The sequence below is a fragment of the Podarcis vaucheri genome, assembly GCF_965113315.1.
Source record: "Podarcis vaucheri genome assembly, chromosome: 3".
Taxonomy (NCBI): Eukaryota; Metazoa; Chordata; class Lepidosauria; order Squamata; family Lacertidae; genus Podarcis; species Podarcis vaucheri.
Window position 1 is genome coordinate 5,461,197 of NC_138761.1, and position 18,137 is coordinate 5,479,333.

Below are 18,137 nucleotides of genomic sequence, written 5' to 3' on the forward strand. Positions count from 1 at the left end.
ATATGTCAGGAGTGCTCTGATGGTGTTTCCTGCTTGGCAGGGGGTTGGACTCGATGGCCCTTGTGGTCTCTTCCAACTCTATGATTCTATGATTCTATGATTCCTTCTGCCCTCCATCTTCCCCAACATCAGGGTCTTTGCCAGGGTGTCTTCTCTTCTCATGAGGTGGCCAAAGTCTTGGAGCCTCAGCTTCAGGATCTGTCCTTCAAGTGAGCACTCAGGGCTGATTTCCTTCAGAATGGAGAGGTTTGATCTTCTTGCAGTCCATGGGACTCTCAAGAGTCTCCTCCAGCACCATAATTCAAAAGCATCAATTCTTCGGCGATCAGCCTTCTTTATGGTCCAGCTCTCACTTCCATACATCACTACTGGGAAAACCATAGCTTTAACTATACGGACCTTTGTTGGCAAGGTGATGTCTCTGCTTTTTAAGATGCTGTCTAGGTTTGTCATAGCTTTTCTCCGAAGAAGCAGGCGTCTTTTAATTTCGTGGCTGCTGTCACCATCTGCAGTGATCATGGAGCCCAAGAAAGTAAAATCTCTCACTGCCTCCATTTCTTCCCCTTCTATTTGCCAGGAGGTTACTCAGTTAGGTTCACAGATAATAACAGTGCTGGTTGTTCCTCACTTCTGTGTTTCTTTAGTCACACCTGACCCTTTCCTGCTACACCTGCTAAGCATGGCGGCCTTTAAACATTTCTGTAGTGTGATTAGACTGCAAGGAATGCTGATAGATCAGAAATGAGGTTAAGGTTAAAGTACCTCACCAAAGACTCCTAGCGGTCATGGAATATCTGGTGATATAGCCTTGTGGAGCAGGAACTGGTTAAGTAATGGGAAGCAGAGAGTAAGAATAAATGGATGGTTCTCATGGGTAGAGGATGTAGAAAATGGAGTCCTCCAAGGATTGCTTTTGGACCGGCACTCTTAAAATTGTCCATACGTGATCTAGTGTTCAAGGTGAGCAGTGAGGTGGCCGCGTTTGCAGTTGATGCTAAATTGTTTGGGTCATTAAAACAAATAGGGACTGTGCAATTCAGTGCAGACAAGTATAACGTGATGCATGCTGGGGCAAAAAAATACTAATTTCACGTATACACTCACAGGGGCTGAAGTGGCAGTGATTGACCAGGAGCAAGACCTTGGGATCGTAGTGGTTAGCTTGATGAAGATGTCAACCCAGTGTGTGGCAGCTGTGAAAAAGGCTAATTCCATGCTGGGGATCAATGATAATTAGGAATGGAATTGGAAATAAAACTGCCGATAGCAGAATGGAATTATACAAATCTATGGCGCAGCTTTATTTGGAATACCAAATCGCCTCACCTTAAAAAGGATATTGTTGAGGTAGAAGAGGTTCATAAAAGGTCAAGTGAAATGACCAAGGCAATGGAGAAACTCCCCAAGAAGGAAAAGTTACAAACATATTTGGAGCTTTTTAGTTTAGAGAACAGGGATGTGGGTGGTGCTGTGGTCTAAACCACAGAGCCTAGGGCTTGCCGATCAGAAGTTCAGCGGTTCGAATCCCTGTGACGGGGTGAGCTCCCGTTGCTCGGTCCCAGCTCCTGTCAACCTAGCAGTTCGAAAGCATGTCAAAGTGCAAGTAGATTAATAGGTACCGCTCCAGCGGGAAGGTAAGCGGGGTTTCCGTGCGCCGCCCTGGTTCGCCAGAAGTGACTTAATCATGCTGGGCACATGACCTGGTAGCTGTCTGCGCATAAATGCCGGCTCCCTCGGCTAGTAAAGTGAGATGAGCGCCGCAACCCCAGAGTCATCTGCGACTGGACCTGATGGTCAGGGGTTCCTTTACCTTAGTTAAGAGAACAGGTGAGTAAGAGGCAACATGACAGAAGTATATAAAATCATGCATAGCATGAAGAAAGTGGATGGAAGAAAGTTTTGCTCCCCGTCTCATAGCACTTGAACTTATAGACAGCCAATGAAGCTGAAGGTTGGAAGATTGGGGACAGACAAAATAAAGTGCTTCTTCACACAGTATGGTGCTAAAGTATGGAATTTGCTCCCACAAAGGGCAGCAATGACCACCAACTTGGATGGTTTCAAAGAATTGGACCAATTCATGGAGGATAAAGCTCTCAATGGCCGCTAGCCATTATGGAGGCTGTGCTCTGCTTCCATGACTGTAGACTGCATGCTTCTGTAAACCAGCTGCTGAAAACCACAGAAGGGGAGAGTGCTGGTTCTGCTTAGGCTCTGCTCGTGGGCTTCCCAGGTGCACCTGGTTGTCTACTGTGAGAACAGGGTGCTATACTAGGTGGTTCCCTGACTTGATCCAGCAGACCTCTTCTTATGTTCTTGCGTTCTTACCAAAGTCACCCTTCTGGAGCCAGTATGTGAACCAAAACACAGATAGCTTTTTACATTTCTTTGAAGTTTGCAATGTAGGTCTTTAGCCAGGAGTGTGTACCAAAATTTGTATGCCAGGGGAAAGTGTGCATAGAAATGCATATATGAGTGAAATAAGCCTAAGGGACCTCTGACCATTAGGTCCAGTCGTGACCGACTCTGGGGTTGCGGCGCTCATCTCGCTTTATTGGCCGAGGGAGCCAGCGTACAGCTTCCGGGTCATGTGGCCAGCAGGACTAAGCCGCTTCTGGCGAACCAGAGCAGCACACGGAAACGCTGTTTACCTTCCCGCTGGAGCGGTACCTATTTATCTACCTGCACTTTGATGAGCTTTCAAACTGCTAGGTTGGCAGGAGCAGGGACCAAGCAACGGGAGCTCACTCCGTCGCGGGGATTCGAACAGTTGACCTTCTGATTGGCAAGTCCTAGGCTCTGTGGTTTAACCCACAGCGCCACCCACGTCCCTCATGAGTGAATAGAAAATACCAAAAATGCATTGTATTAGGGGAAACGTGTATATTAGTCAAAACTGCTTACCAAAAGTATGTTTATTAGTAGGAATTTGCACTAAAATGTTGACAAATATTCATGAGGACTTTCCCCCCCTAAAAGGTGGCGTTTGTTTGTTTGTTTGTTTGTTTGCAAATTGCTTTGGAAATATGGAGAACTGAATTTAAGATTGGAAATATGAGAAACAGAGAGAAGCGAATTTGACAAATTCGTACATCCCTGCTTGTGGCAGAGCAGAATGTCAGAGCTTTTGAAAAGGTCCCCTGTGGAACAGTACCTACCCTATGATAACTTTAACTCTGTGGAGATTGTTTAACAAAAATGTGTGCCTTGAACAGCTGTACAGCCAAATCAGGTGGTTACGCAGTGAGGTGTATCGTGTTAGAAGATACCCAGTGGTACCTTGTTCAAGCAATTTAAGGGGGGGGGAGAGATGATTGTGGGGCAGGACAAGGTCTTGATAGATCTCTGTAAACACACAGGCTTTCTTTTGCATATTTAATCCTTCACCAAGAAGCACGACTGCAACACAGGGAAATAAGGTGAGGTGACAGATTCTCTCCCCTTGACGCAGCTGCCACAGGCTGTGATTGCAGCCTCCATTAAGCCGAATCAGAGAGCTATTTTCAGTGATTTTAAACTGACAATCTGATGGGAAATTTACAAACAGTGGTTAGGTGGCATACAAATAGCTCTTTTCCAAGACTGCGTGTTTCCGATCTCCCTTGTTTGGAATATCCACTGCAAGAGCTTATTTCATGTAATCTTCTAAGAGTGGCTATGCTTTCCAAGTGTGAAATGAATGTAGGCTGATCAGGCAATTAGCTTCCGGAAAACAGCTTTTCAACAACAGCATGATAAACTTTTATCCTCCACTGGTCCACGGCTCCCTGGGAGCAAGCTGGGTGGTGTAGTGGGGGGAAAACAGTAGAGTCAGGTAGTGGACACATCGCTGCAGGGGCAGACAGCCGTCAGCCTGTAGACCATATCCTGCACTGATCAGGCATGGTCTAGCCCCTCTCCACTTCAGATCGGACGGGTCAGTTGCTTGCCTGGGTGGTGTCACTCTTTCAGTAACCTATAGGAAGTGACTGACGCTCGAAAATGAAAGCAGAGTTCTTTCCCAGTGTCAGGGGTGCTTCCCAGCCAAAGGAATGCACATAGCAGATACCGTATTTTTCGCTCTATAAGACGCACCAGACCACAAGACGCACCTAGTTTTTGAAGGAGGAAAACAAGAAAAAAAATATTCTGAATCTCAGAAGCCAGAACAGCAAGAGGGATCGCTGCGCAGTGAAAGCAGCAATCCCTCTTGCTGTTCTGGCTTCTGGGATAGCTGCACAGCCTGCATTCGCTCCGTAAGACGCACACACATTTCCCCTTACTTTTTAGGAGGGAAAAAGTGAGTCTGATAGAGCAAAAAATATGGTAGTTAACTCTTTGTTGTCAAAGATAACACAGTTACTTCTGCAGCTCTGGATATCTTCCTCTTCTTTGTCGATCCCTCACAGCCGAGTAAGATTGTCTTCCATAAACACGGTTTTAACACTGAGCCCATAAGTGACTGTGGAGGCCAATTCTGGATCCACACGTCCTTTCACAGTGGGAACATAGGTTTCATGGGTAAAGTGTTCAAGCAGGTGGTTGCTGGCCAATTCCACTCACACTTGGATTAAACTAGCTATTTGGATTCATTTAAGTGGGATTTCAGGCCTGGTTTTGAAACGGAAACTTTCATCCTTACTCCACGGCATGACCTTTGCTAAGAGAAAGACCAGTGCTTTTTTCTGGGGGTACGCATACCCCTAAACATTTTGTGAATCTTTGTACTTTTGTCCATTTACTGTATTTATTTTTCCTGATTTGAACTATAAAATGGTGATTTTCTTGAGTCAAAATGGGAGTACCCCTAAACATATATATATATTTTTTTTTGGGGGGGGGGAAGCACTATCTTGAACTAATGTGGGTCAGGTGGACCGGAGCGAGGTGCCGCTTCTGCAGAAATTGTCGGTGCTGTTTTAAATCAACGGAGCTTCAGCGTACTTGGGCTTTAACCCACATCTACACTTAATATCGAGCAGCCTTGAGACACATGGCAACCCTCAGCCGCTTTCCGTAGAGCTTGATTGCACAAAGGCCTCGTTACATAGAAACAAGGATAATAGGCCCCTGGAACAGCATGTCGGTTCTAGCTGCAAGCTTCCTTCTTAAGAACATTTATTGTTGAAAAGCTGGCCTCATATGGTTGAGCTGAACATGGCGAGCACAAGCAGAAAGCTGTTTGACGCTTGAGATTTTCTGACCTGAGATCAATCCATCAAGGTTCTGCGGCTCTGTTTCAGAGTTTAAGCTTCAGCACAGAAGGGTCCTGAAATTTTGCTGCCTCAGACTGCGGGGCTGCTCGACTGACTGAGGAGAACTTTCTGTTTTTAACGTGAGATAAATCAGAGTGAAATGAACATGCTTTAAGAGCAAAATGGGAAAATACATTCCGGAATCTGGAAGTTTTCATCTTCAGCAGTGACCCTTTCTTTATTAAGTTGCACAACAAAACTATTATAACATGAACGACCTCTCTTTCTTCTGTCATGTTGAAAAGCAGAAATGTTCCCTACTGGAAGCCTTATCTCAGGGGAAAAATATCTGAGTTTTATTCAGATTTATGACCTTACTCCTGCTGATTTTGTTTCTGCTGTGTATTTAGAGGGGTGGAAGATGCACATTCGTTAGAAAGGCACTTTGAAATAGACTTGGAGTGTCTTTCCCCACCTTGCGATTGATGTCTCCAAGAATTCTCTATAGAGTTTTAGGCTCACGTTGCTTCCAAATGTGGAATCACAGACTTGCAGGCCTGGCAATGGGCCCCAGTCCATGTCCACCCACAGGCCCCATGCCAGCATCCCAGCAACGGCATAGACCCTGCCAGCAGAAAGGGTGCTCCAACCTGGTCACAACAACAACAACAACAACAACAACAACAACAACAACAACAACAATTTATTATTTATACCCTGCCCATCTGGCTGAGTTTCCCCAGTCACTCTGGGTGGCTCCCAATCAAGTATTTAAAACAGTACAGCATTAAATATTAAAAAATTCCCTAAACAGGGCTGTCTTCAGATGTCTTTTAAAGATAGGATAGCTGCTTATTTCCTTCACATCTGAAGGGAGGGCGTTCCACAGGGTGGCCGCCACTACCGAGAAGGCCCTCTGTCTGGCTCCCTGTAACTTGGTGTCTCGCAGCGAGGAAACCGCCAGAAGGCCCTCGGCGCTGGACCTCAGTGTCCGGGCTGAACGATGGGGGTGGAGACGCTCCTTCAGGTATACTGGACCGAGGCTGTTTAGGGCTTTAAAGGTCAGCGCCAACACTTTGAATTGTGCTCGGAAATGTACTGGGAGCCAATGCAGATCTCTCAGGACTAGTGTTACGTGGTCCCGGCGGCCACTCCCAGTCACTGGTCTTGCTGCCGCATTCTGGATTAATTGCAGTTTCCGGGTCACCTTCAAAGGTAGCCCCACGTAGAGCACATTACAGTAGTCCAATCGGGAGATAACTAGAGCATGCACCACTCTGGAAACTATTTGTTTCTCTCATCTGCCACCACTGTTGTTGTTGTTGGCATCCGTCTGTCTCGAGAGAAAAGCGCCTCCGGGGGTGGCATTAGCAGTACTGAAGGCAGTGTGTATGGAGGTCCTGGAATGCCCAGATAATAAAACCCCCTTATTGGCCTTGCTGACGTGGTCCAAAGGAAAGGAAAGCAAGACGTTGGGCAGCAGCTTGGCTGCAGGAGTTGCCAGAAGGAGGCGTGCAAGGTGTAAGGCAAGGCTCAAAAGTTCAGGGCCATCATGAAGATGGGGTAGGAGAAGAACTGGGGGAAGGCATCCACACACACAGGGCCATCTTAACCATGGTGCCATGGTGCAAAGATCCCTCCAGCGCGCCCCACCCCTCGTTTCCCAGAGTTGTCGACTTTCCCCCAAGCCTCTGCGGGGATCACTCTCCTCCCGCGGGGGCTTGGGGAGGAAGCTGCACGTCCGCCAGCCATATAGTTGGTGGGGCGCAGCTTCCATCCTAAGCCTCTGCAGGGATCGCTCTGAAGTGAAGGACATGAGGCAGGAGTTGATAATGCAGGTGAGCTGCGCACAGGTGATCTGCAAGCAAGCTGCCGGCCAGCTCTGTGGAGCCTCCTTTTATTGACACAAATATGCAAACCCTGTCAAACAGCTCTTACATACACTGCAAATTTAGTGTGACTAACAGAAGAAAGTACTTAATTAGTAAAAGAAAATGCACACATGCAACGTACAAAAATACAAAATGCACAATGTGCAAAAATTTGTACAATGTACAAAAATATTTGCACTGTCCCACAAATCAAAGTATGTTGTACACATTTTTACTACTGTGTCCTACTACATTTAATCTTAATTTCTTATATCAATCAATCAATCAATCAATCTTTGTTACGGCCCAGAGACCCAACAAATAATTACAAAGCAATGCACAATTCAGACAGCCTACCTCCAGGTTAAACAAGCATTTCGTTCAGACTTCAAGATAGGGATCATTGGTTCTTGCAACCACCAATAAAAACTTTGCCACTGCTAATGTTCTAGCGTTTGTCCGGTCTTCCAATAGGAACCTGACATAGTGAGCCTCTGATTTTCCCGGGAAAGATACCAACAAGGGTAATATCAGTTCAGTCCTGGCTTGCTCATATTTCACACAGTGCTGCAAAATATGTTTTATAGAATCGATGTCTTGAGCACACGAGCAAAAGTCTGTCCTGGTAGGGAATTCTTCTCAACCTGCCATCCAACACTGCAAAAGAAAAGATGTTTGGTCTGGCTTTGGAGAATAACCTTCGATAATTTGGTACTGTCAGGTTTTTAATGTAAGGTGTTAACTTAAAGACATGCCCATATTGTACTCCTACTGCCAGTGGACTACAGACTGCGTGTGATCGAGACCGCAAGTCACTATGTGTGTTATCCCATAATCTTTGCTTTAACGTCTTTAGGGTGCCTTCATAACCCAGGTAATGAAGTTGGGGGGTGACAGACCAGTAGAGATGGCTTTTCTAGGCATGGTTTTCTGCCATTTGCTGACAAACTCCTCATTGGTTAGGTGTTGGTACAAACCCTTCCCTAGATATAATTTCTTATATCTTTCTTAATAGGAAGCAGTCTTCCTCCCCATCATTCCACTTTGGTTCTTTCATCTCTCCCCTTCCCCAATTGCAATTAGCAATAAAAGGACAGAAATGAGTGCTGAATTTGGAGGTTTGAGATTTGAAGGCACCATTAAAAGCTCCTGTGCCTTTCCCCCTGTCATTCTCCAATGGTTTTAATATATCTCCATGTCCTTCCTACTTCTCCCTCCCCATTTTTCCTGTTGTGCGATGAACAGATGTTTCCACTGTGCTTTCCCCCCAAAGACTCCCAAGATTTATTTTTGTTGTGTCATTCTAATAGCCCCTATAGGTCCTCAGTAGACCTTCATCTCTGTTTCGCAGAGCAATTTCCCCGAAGTCGGAGTAGTAATTATCCAGATTTACATTCACGTATAAGTAAGATACAAACATTGACTAACATATAGTAAAAAAAATCCACACCAGCAAATTTCTCATGCATAATGTGGACTGTAATGAACAGCAGAACATCATGGTGCTAGTGTCTAGATGTTTATGTTTATGTGTTGTATTGTATTGTATTGTATTGTTGTGTTGTGTGTGTAGAAACCTATTTTGCAGGAGAGACCAGGGCTTTTTTTCTGCTGGAATACAGTGGTACCTTGGGTTACATACACTTCAGGTTACATACGCTTCAGGTTACACCCTCCGCTAACCTAGTATTAGTGCTTCAGGTTAAGAACTTTGCTTCAGGATAAGAACATCACCTTGCCAACAAAGATCCGCATTGTAAAAGCTATGGTACTCCCAGTAGTGATGTATGGAAGTGAGAGCTGGACCATAAAGAAGGCTGATCGCCAAAGAATTGAGGAGACTCTTGAGAGTCCCATGGACTGCAAGAAGATCCACTGGTGGAGACCATAGCTCTATGGTAAAGGACCTAGTTCGCATGCAGAACTTTCTGCCCCCATAGCTCCAGTTAAAAGGGTCAGGTGACGTGACCTGCCAAGACAGTGCAGCGCTACTGTCAGTCAGTACAGGGTTGGATGGGCAAATAATATGGTTTACAGCTGCTTCCTGAATTCTGGTGCTGGAGGAGACTCTTGAGAGTCCCATGGACTGCAAGAAGATCAAACCTATCCACTCTTAGGGAAATCAGCCCTGAGTGCTCACTGGAAGGACAGATCCTGAAGCTGAGGCTCCAATACTTTGGCCACCTCATGAGAAGAGAAGACTCCCTGGAAAAGACCCTGATGTTGGGAAGGAGGACGACGGAGGACGAGATGGTGGGACAGTGATCTTGAAGCTACCAGCATGAGTTTGACCAAACTGCGGGAGGCAGTGGAAGACAGGAGTGCCTGGCGTGCTCTGGTCCAGGGGGTCATGAAGAGGCGGACACGACTAAACGACTAAACAACAACAACATCAGCAGCTGTTTCCTGTATTGATGGATGTCCCAATTTGATCCGGACAGGTTAGGTCTGCCCTAAAAGTTTAGAAATTTTGAAGGTCTAGCATTGTCCATTAGTATGTATTTGAGTACACAACAATATCTGCAATTTTATTGCTGCTCTTATCATGGGAAGGGAAGTTACTGTCATGGCTCCTCCTAGGGTGATTTTGAAAATATTGTGGCCTTAGTGCTAGCATAGTTTATCGTTATTAGGTTTTGCAGGAGCCCTTTCCCCGCTTCTTGCCATACAGTACTCCTGGAAGTCATGCCTACGTCCCAAAAATATTAGAGGGGATGCAAATCATCGTTTAATTGTGTTCATAAACCTTGGCCATCTTTATTTATTGGTTGAGCTTCTGTAGGCAGCATTTAATAAAAAACCCTTTTGGTTGTTCTGTAAGAAGCATTCTCTCATTTATCTGGACTTCTAGGATTTGTCTGTAATCTACTGTTTCTAACAGTACGCTCTGTGATTGCTTTAGAAGTCCAGGTCTGCTTTATTTCACTGGGGAAACCCAGCCAGATGGGCAGGATATTATTATTATTATTATTATTATTATTATTATTATTATTATTATTATTGAAATCTAAAGGATGCTGCCTCTGGAAAGGATCCTTTACCCCTTTGTTTTTATCTAGGAATAGTATCTCTACCTCTGTTTCCTCTGGTATGCTTGAAACTGGTATGCTTGAAGCCAGTGTGGTGTAGTGGTCAGGAGCGGTGGACTCGTAATCTGGTGAACTGGGTTCGCTTCCCCACTCCTCCACCTGCAGCTGCTGGGTGACCTTGGGCCAGTCACACTTCTTTGAAGTCTCTCAGCCCCACTCACCTCACAGAGTGTTTGTTGTGGGGCAGGAAGGGAAAAGAGATTGTTAGCCGCTTTGAGACTCCTTTGGGTAGTGATAAAGCGGGATATCAAATCCAAACTCTTCAAATCCAAACTACTGCTGTGTTTTCCACAGGTAGTTTTAATGTGAAACTAGCATAAGTAAGGGACGCGGGTGGTGCCGTGGGTTAAAGCACAGAGCCTAGGACTTGCCGATTAGAAGGTCAGCGGTTTGAATCCCCGCGACGGGGTAAGCTCCCGTTCCTTGGTCCCAGCTCCTGCCAACCTAGCATTTCGAAAGCACATCAAAGTGCAAGTAGATAAATAGGTACCACTCCGGCGGAAAGGTAAACGGCGTTTCCGTGTGCTGCTCTGGTTCACCAGAAGCAGCTTAGTCATGCTGGCCACATGACCCGGAAGCTATACGCCGGCTCCCTTGGCCAATAAAGCAAGATGAGCACCACAACCCCAGAGTCGGCCACGACTGGACCTAACAGTCAGCGATCCCATTACCTTTACCTACCATAGGCTAAGGGTGAACTTGCTTCTGGTTGTGGTAAACCAAGTAGTCAATGTTTCATTTTGTGTAGGGATAATGTTGGTTTCTGATATGTTACCTATGAGTATTGTGCTATGTTTTATTGGAATGCTTTGTAGAATACAGTGGTACCTCTGGTTGTGAACGGTATCTGTTCCGGATCCTTTCACAACCTGAAAGGAATGCCACCCGCGTCTGCGCGTGTGCAGGTCATGATTCACCGCTTCTGCGCATGCGCGTGATGTTATTTTGTGCGTCTGCGCATGCGCAAGTGGCGAAACCCAGAAGTAACCCTTTCCAGTACTTCCGGGTCGCCGTGGACGCAACCTGAAAACACTCAACCTGAAGCAAACGTAACATGAGGTATGACTGTACTGTTATTTGTTTGCCTCACTGTATATTATTGTTTTCTGCCTTATGAGAAATTATCTCATGTATAAAGGGTATAAATTTATTGAAAATATATAAAATAAATAAGCAAACTCCTGTTCTAAGGTTTAGATGCTTTTGTTGAGATTCCTGCACTGCAGGGGGTTGGACTAGATGACCGTTGGGATCCCTTCCAACTCTACGATTCTCTGATTCTCTGGTCTTCTGGACGGAAGTTATTTGAAATTTCATTCACAGAATACTGAGTATCAGCGTTCTTGGCAGCAGAAGAGCGGTTCATATCCTGGGTTTGAACTTAACCATAAAACAGATATAATCCCCAATTAATAATTTGAGAGTTATTGAGATAACCAAATCCACTGGGTAGATTATGCAGTAATTCCATTACAGGAATAATTTGTAATTAATCATGCCTTTCCCCCCTTGCACTGTACATAGTTTTAATTGAGAACTGCTATTACCAGGCGTAAAATGGCAACTGCTTGGTTCACATGGAAACGACTAGCAGCCCAGGGTTAGAACTTACATACCAGAACCCAAGCGTTTATGCAAGTGTGTGCATGAAATAATATTGCAGTTCCTCTATGCATTGTATTGGCACAGTTGTTTAGATCTGGGGTCCCAAAAGCCCGAGCCACTGCCATTTTTATCTCTCTTTGCATCCCTGTTTCCCTTCTCAGTCTTTTCTGCAGCCCAATATAGTAGCTGATGTCAGGTGATAGTTTAGAGAGTGAGAACCCCTATGGATCTGGTCTTCCAGCACAGCTAATATAACGGCCCTACCAGTGTTAGAAATTGAGATATGAAAGCTAGGAATTAAATGGCACCTTAAACCTAGGTCTAGGCACACTTTTTAAATAACAAGAATACAAAGCTGAAAATGAATGAAGTGCAGCTAAAATATTATGCTCGTTTTTCACATGATCTAGTCCTCCTCCCCATATTCTTATGATAATATGATAATATTTTTCTCCAGTCTTCAGAGAGTGGCTGGAAGTGGGGAGGCAGGAAAAGGTCCTCCTTTTCTTCCAGCAGTAGCAGTTTTAATCTGAAACCTTAGGCTCAGTACAGCACCCAGAGCTCAGAAACTGCTTGCATTATTGAAATTCCCTGTCGCAAAACACGCCTGGAACAATGGGAGTTTCGAATCCTGGGCCCTACAACTGAGCTCTTTGTCTGCTGCAGCCTTTATGAATTTATTACCACTTGGGTGCTAGTCAGGCTGCATTGAATATTCCTGAATTTTGACATTCACGTTAAAATTGTCAAGTTTGGCGTAGGCAAGCAAATTGCCAAAGAATTACCGTATTTTTCCGTGTATAAGACTAGTTCCCCCCCCCAAAAAAATGTCAAAATATTAGGAGTATCCTATACATGGATACATCTCCCCCCATTTTCTTAAATGAGAGTTCCCAAAAATAGGGGGCGTCTTATACATGAGGGCGTCTTATAGACAGAAAAATACGGTACTTACCTTGCCAAGCCCTTCCGCTGATTCAGTACTCTTTGGTTATCTGACTGTGGCTTCCTCTCAGCACTTCTTTGCCTGTTGCTGCCCTCATTTTCCCCCATTTGCCCTCTGGCTGTGAATTCGTTTGCAGGCACCATTGGTGCCATAATTTAACGGCACACACTGTAGGGTATCACTACATCAGAGCAATGCAATGCCATGAATAAAATTGCATGCGTTGCCAGAGCCAACTTCTGGTTAACAGCAGTGAGAGCAAAGAACTTGAGGATGGTGAGAGCAAGTAAGAAAATGGAAATTGGCAACAGCCATGGAGAAAAAAGTGTCAAAGCAGCACAACTTTTGTTTGCAACGGATATCAAACCCACCTCCTGAAAATGGGAGGTGACTTTTCACACAAATGAAAGAGAGCATGAAACTTGATAAGCTACTTGTAGTGATCAGGTGGGATTGCTATGAGTATTGCACTTGGGCAAAAAAAATGAGAGGCACAAATACAAGATGGGGGACACCTGGCTTGAGAGCAGTACATGTGAAAAGGATCTAGGAGTCTTGGTTGACCACAAACTTGACATGAGCCAACAGTGTGACGCGGCAGCTAAAAAAGCCAATGCAATTCTGGGCTGCATCAATAGGAGTATAGCATCTAGATCAAGGGAAGTAATAGTGCCACTGTATTCTGCTCTGGTCAGACCTCACCTGGAGTACTGTGTCCAGTTCTGGGCACCACAGTTCAAGAAGGACACTGATAAACTGGAACGTGTCCAGAGGAGGGCAACCAAAATGGTCAAAGGCCTGGAAACGATGCCTTATGAGGAACGGCTAAGGGAGCTGGGCATGTTTAGCCTGGAGAAGAGGAGGTTAAGGGGTGATATGATAGCCATGTTCAAATATATAAAAGGATGTCACATAGAGGAGGGAGAAAGGTTGTTTTCTGCTGCTCCAGAAAAGCGGACACGGAGCAATGGATCCAAACTACAAGAAAGAAGATTCCACCTAAACATTAGGAAGAACTTCCTGACAAAGCTGTTGGACAGTGGAATTTGCTGCCAAGGAGTGTGGTGGAGTCTCCTACTTTGGAGGTCTTTAAGCAGAGGCTTGACAACCATATGTCAGGAGTGCTCTGATGGTGTTTCCTGCTTGGCAGGGGGTTGGACTCGATGGCCCTTGTGGTCTATTCCAACTCTATGATTCTATGATTCTATGATTCTATTCTATGATTCTATGAATTATAACAAATATAGAGTAAGCCACCTGTATCAGCAATGAAAGCATTGTGTTGACTGGGTTTAAACTATTTTGATATGATTCTTGATCAATCCACACCTCTGCATCCCTGTTCCATTTCTCTTTCTTCACAAGTCACGTACCCACTTAGACAGGCAGGCGTCCTGGGTCCTCAAAGACAGTGGGCAGTTTCTTTGCTGTAGCTTTCCTGATATGTTAATCTTAGGATGTTAATCTTAGGGCCAGGAAACAGGTTTCACATAAAGGTGATAATGATCGCTGTCCTCCTGGCCATCCTTCTTATCATGTGTATTGTTTATGACCTCCAGGGTTCTTGAATGCAATCTTTTGTAGTTTTCATTCATTTACCCCAAAAGTATGCATGCTTAACTAGTGTTTGTAGTTTAACTTTGTCCCCACGTGGGGTTTGTTGAAATGCTCAGAAGAAATCTGATTAGTTCTTCCGAACACTTTGTAAAAAGCTCTTTTGTGAATAAAACGACCTGGGCCAGGGGCTGGAGAGAGAGATTATTATAGGCACCCTTCCCAGAGTCTTGCTGATTCAAGCCTTTGGGTGTATTCTTATTAATCAGAGTTCAATCCTTTACTTTGCGAACGCCTCACTACATAAGCCTAGCCTTCCTCACGCCATGAACTGTGGAACAAAACAGAGGTTCTGGCTTAGTTTTCTTTGTGGTCCAACATCATGGCTGCTACAGCGAAACGTGTGCCAGCTGGCCTTTCTGGGATCGCCTTGCAAGGCCTCTGCTTAAGGAATCCATCGCAATGCACTGCAAATGCTCCTCTCAAACCACCTGAAAAAGTGATGTGGTAAAATTGCGAGCAAATTAGAAACCCCTATCCTATCCACATATTTATATTGCCATTTTAATTTGTTGGCGAGGCAGATGCCCATTCTTTTGCGGTGGCCTTTTGTGATTAATACTTTGGCTTCTTCTTCTTTTTCGTTTCGTTGAAGGGAGGACTGGCCATACCGAGGCTGTGCGCGTGGTATTTCAGCCAGAAACCATCAGCTTTGAGAAACTGCTCAAGGTCTTCTGGGAGAATCATGACCCGACACAAGGTAGAGTGATGAGCGAGCCAGTATTTAATTATCTTACTAATTACAGCTGGGATAATTAGTGTTCGAGCTGCTAGGAAGAGATGAACCTTGAAATCACACCGCAGCTTGAGAGTATGATTGCCGGCATTTATTGATGGGGTGGGGAAGAATGAGGAGCAGGAAGCGCGCAAGGCAGCCTTCCCCCCCCCAAACCCCCCACAGATGCCTGCCTGCGAAAATTCCCACAGAGAGAGAGAGGAGAGAACAGAACAGAGAACAAGACAATAGACATTCCTTTCACCTTTGATTATTACAGTTTCTTCCTTAATGCGATCTTTTGTCTTTCAAATTAAAGGCCTCTTCGCAGTTGATGATTTCACTCAGGCACAGAGCTTTATCCTCTGTGAATTTGGTGCGGTTTTTTCATCTTTCCAGAATTACAGGTATCTCTTACGATTAGAGAAAAACGAGCGAGAGGTTGCGGGGCTTGCTGATCGTAGACCATTAGCAGCAGTGCGTTAGACAATTGTCTTAGCCAGGTACTCTGGCTTGATAGCTCCTCCCTGGGAAGTTTTTTACAGGCTGAAAGCAGTACAGTGGTACCTCTGGTTGCAAACGGGATCTGTTCCGGAGCTGAAACCCAGAAGTAACCTGTTCCGTTACTTCCGGGTTGCTGCAGGATGCAACTTGGAAATGCACAACCTAAAGCAAACGTAACATGAGGTATGACTGTATAGTCATACCTCTGGTTGAAGTAGCTTTGGGATAAGTATTTTCAGGTTGTGCGCTGTGGCGACCCGGAAGTAACAGAGCACGTTACTTCCCGGTTTCGCCGCTTGTGCATGCGCAGACGGTCAAAATGACGTCACACGCAGGCGCGGAAGCGGCAAATCACGACATGCGCAGACGCACGGACGCGGGTTGCGTTTGCTTCTGGATGCGAACGGGGTTCCGGAACAGATCCTGTTCGCATCCAGAGGTACCACTGTACATTCCTGGAGGAAGAGAAATAAGGAAAGGGGGCAGTTTCTGCCCAGGGATTGCTGACTGATAACTTGCTCTAAAATGCTGCTCCCAACATGAGTCCCTCCATTCCAGATTTGTGACCTTGGAGGTGATGGTACCTCACAAAAGCAAAGGGAGAGGTGGGTGGATCCTTGGCGTCTTCCACCCATTCACCCCCCCCATAAGAGCTCAGTGACACCCGCTTTTTATACAGACTCTTGCCGGATTAGACCAAAGTTTCACCTGGATTGGTGTCCTGTTTCCGACTGTCTTCACCCTGCTTTTCACCACTTTCTGGCATTCAGAGGAGGCAGATGTTATCCTCCAGTTTGCTCCTCGCTGAGAGCAGAGGGGCCTGAGAGCCAGAGGCATAGTGTGGGGGTGCCGTGGCCCTGAGTGCAATTTTGAGAGGGGGCACAAGCAGGAACCCCCACAGCAGGCTCCTTCATCGGAGCCCGGCTTTGTGCCAGAAGGAGCTGCACCTTGGCTGCGGCGCTTGTGCCTGGCGAAGCTTCGCCCCCAGGTCAGGTAAGTGGGCGGCAGCCCTGCCACCCACCCTCCTTGGCCATGGCACACCTCGCACCCGGTGGCAGGAGCTCTTATGACCCGGCAGCGGAGGGCAGCCCTCCTTGGCTGCCGCAAGGTGTGCCAGGCTGCAGCAACTCCTCCCGCCTTCGCTGGCGGGTTGGGCCGCGGAAAGCAGGAGAAGAATGGGCAGCAGCCTCCCCGCCCCTCTCCTACTCTGAACTGTGGTGCATGGAAGGGTGCCCTCCGTGCCCCACCCCCCTCAGGGACGCAGCCTGTGCGCCCGCCCTGGGCAGAGTGGGCATACGCTCCACCGCTGCTGAGAGCAGCTCCTTCTTGCCGTTCCTCCCGCCCCAAAGCATTCAGAATACAGCAGCAGGGAAGGTGTGATATGTAGGTTGGAGCAGCCTTCTACACCTTGCTCAAAACAATGAAATACCGTGAAAATCCGAGAAGTAATCGACTAGAAATATTATCTTGTGGAAATCAACTACAGTGGTACCTTGGGTTAAGTACTTAATTTGTTCCGGAAGTCAGTTCCTAACCTGAAACTGTTCTTAACCTGAAGCACCACTTTAGCTAATGGGGCCTCCTGCTGCTGCCGCGCCGCCATAGCACGATTTCTGTTCTTATCCTAAAGCAAAGTTCTTAACCTGAAGCACTATTTCTGGGTTAGCAGAGTCTGTAACCTGAAGTGTATGTAACCCGAGGTACCACTGTACCGTATTTTTCGCTCTGTAAGACGGACTTTTCCCCTCCTAAAAAGTAAGGGGAAATGTGTATGCGTCTTATGGAGTGAATGCAGGCTGCGCAGCTATCGCTGAAGCCAGGAGAGCGAGAGGGATCAGTGCGCACCAATCCCTCTCGCTCTCCTGGCTTCAGCGATAGCTGCGCAGCCTGCATTCACTCCATAAGAGAGGGAAAGTTGCGCAGTGCCCCTTCATGAAAGCAGCAGGAGAAACGGAGTCCCTTCTGTTTCTTCTCCCGGTTTGCTGGAGAGGCGCTGCGCAGAGAGGGAGAGAATATTTTTTTTCTTGTTCTCCTCCTCTAAAACTAGGTAAATAATAATAATCAAAAAGCTTAAGGGAAAAAAATTAGAAAAATCTAAAATAAAACAAAGCCTTAACGGGATGCCGGCTACAAACCTTGTTTCACTGGACTATTCAGTTTCCTCAGAAGGAAATAGAAAAATCATAAACTTAAATGACCAAAATTCAAACAAGGGTAGAACCTCAAAAATTCTGATGTATTATAATGCTAGCTCGATCTAGGTAAAGCAAAGCGCAGTAATAAAGGATTGAAGACTCAAAAGTACAGTTTCTAATACTGAATTTACAAAATAGGTTTGAAAACCTAAATAGCAAGTTTTAAACAAAGCCAAACTTGAAGACGACATAGCACAATAATAAGGGGTTGAAGACTCAACTGTGAAAATTCTAGCGCTGCTTTTACAAAAAGGTTTAAAAACCTAAATGGCACAAATTCAAAGAAAGGAGTACAAGATAAAGCTATTTTAGATTTTGAACAAACTCAAGAACAGGGCTGAAACGCTCCCATGGTCTAGATGTTACTGCTGATGTTAAAGACTGAAGTACCTTGCTGGCTGGGACTGTTGGAAGATGCAGTCGA

The 18,137-nt window shown here is 45.7% G+C and overlaps 1 protein-coding gene across 4 annotated transcripts in view; it reads left to right on the forward strand.

Annotated features, from left to right (window-relative positions):
• The window catches only part of MSRA (methionine sulfoxide reductase A), a 216,712-nt gene that overhangs the window by 118,847 nt on the left and 79,728 nt on the right, over positions 1–18,137 (forward strand). For 3 of the 4 annotated variants that reach the window (XM_082217947.1, XM_082217946.1, XM_082217949.1), the window contains one exon: positions 14,895–14,999. The exons of the other annotated variant lie outside the window; for it this stretch is intronic. In XM_082217947.1, the coding sequence (XP_082074073.1) occupies positions 14,895–14,999 (105 nt within the window). The remainder of the gene's footprint in view (positions 1–14,894; positions 15,000–18,137) is intronic. 4 annotated transcript variants of the gene reach the window in all.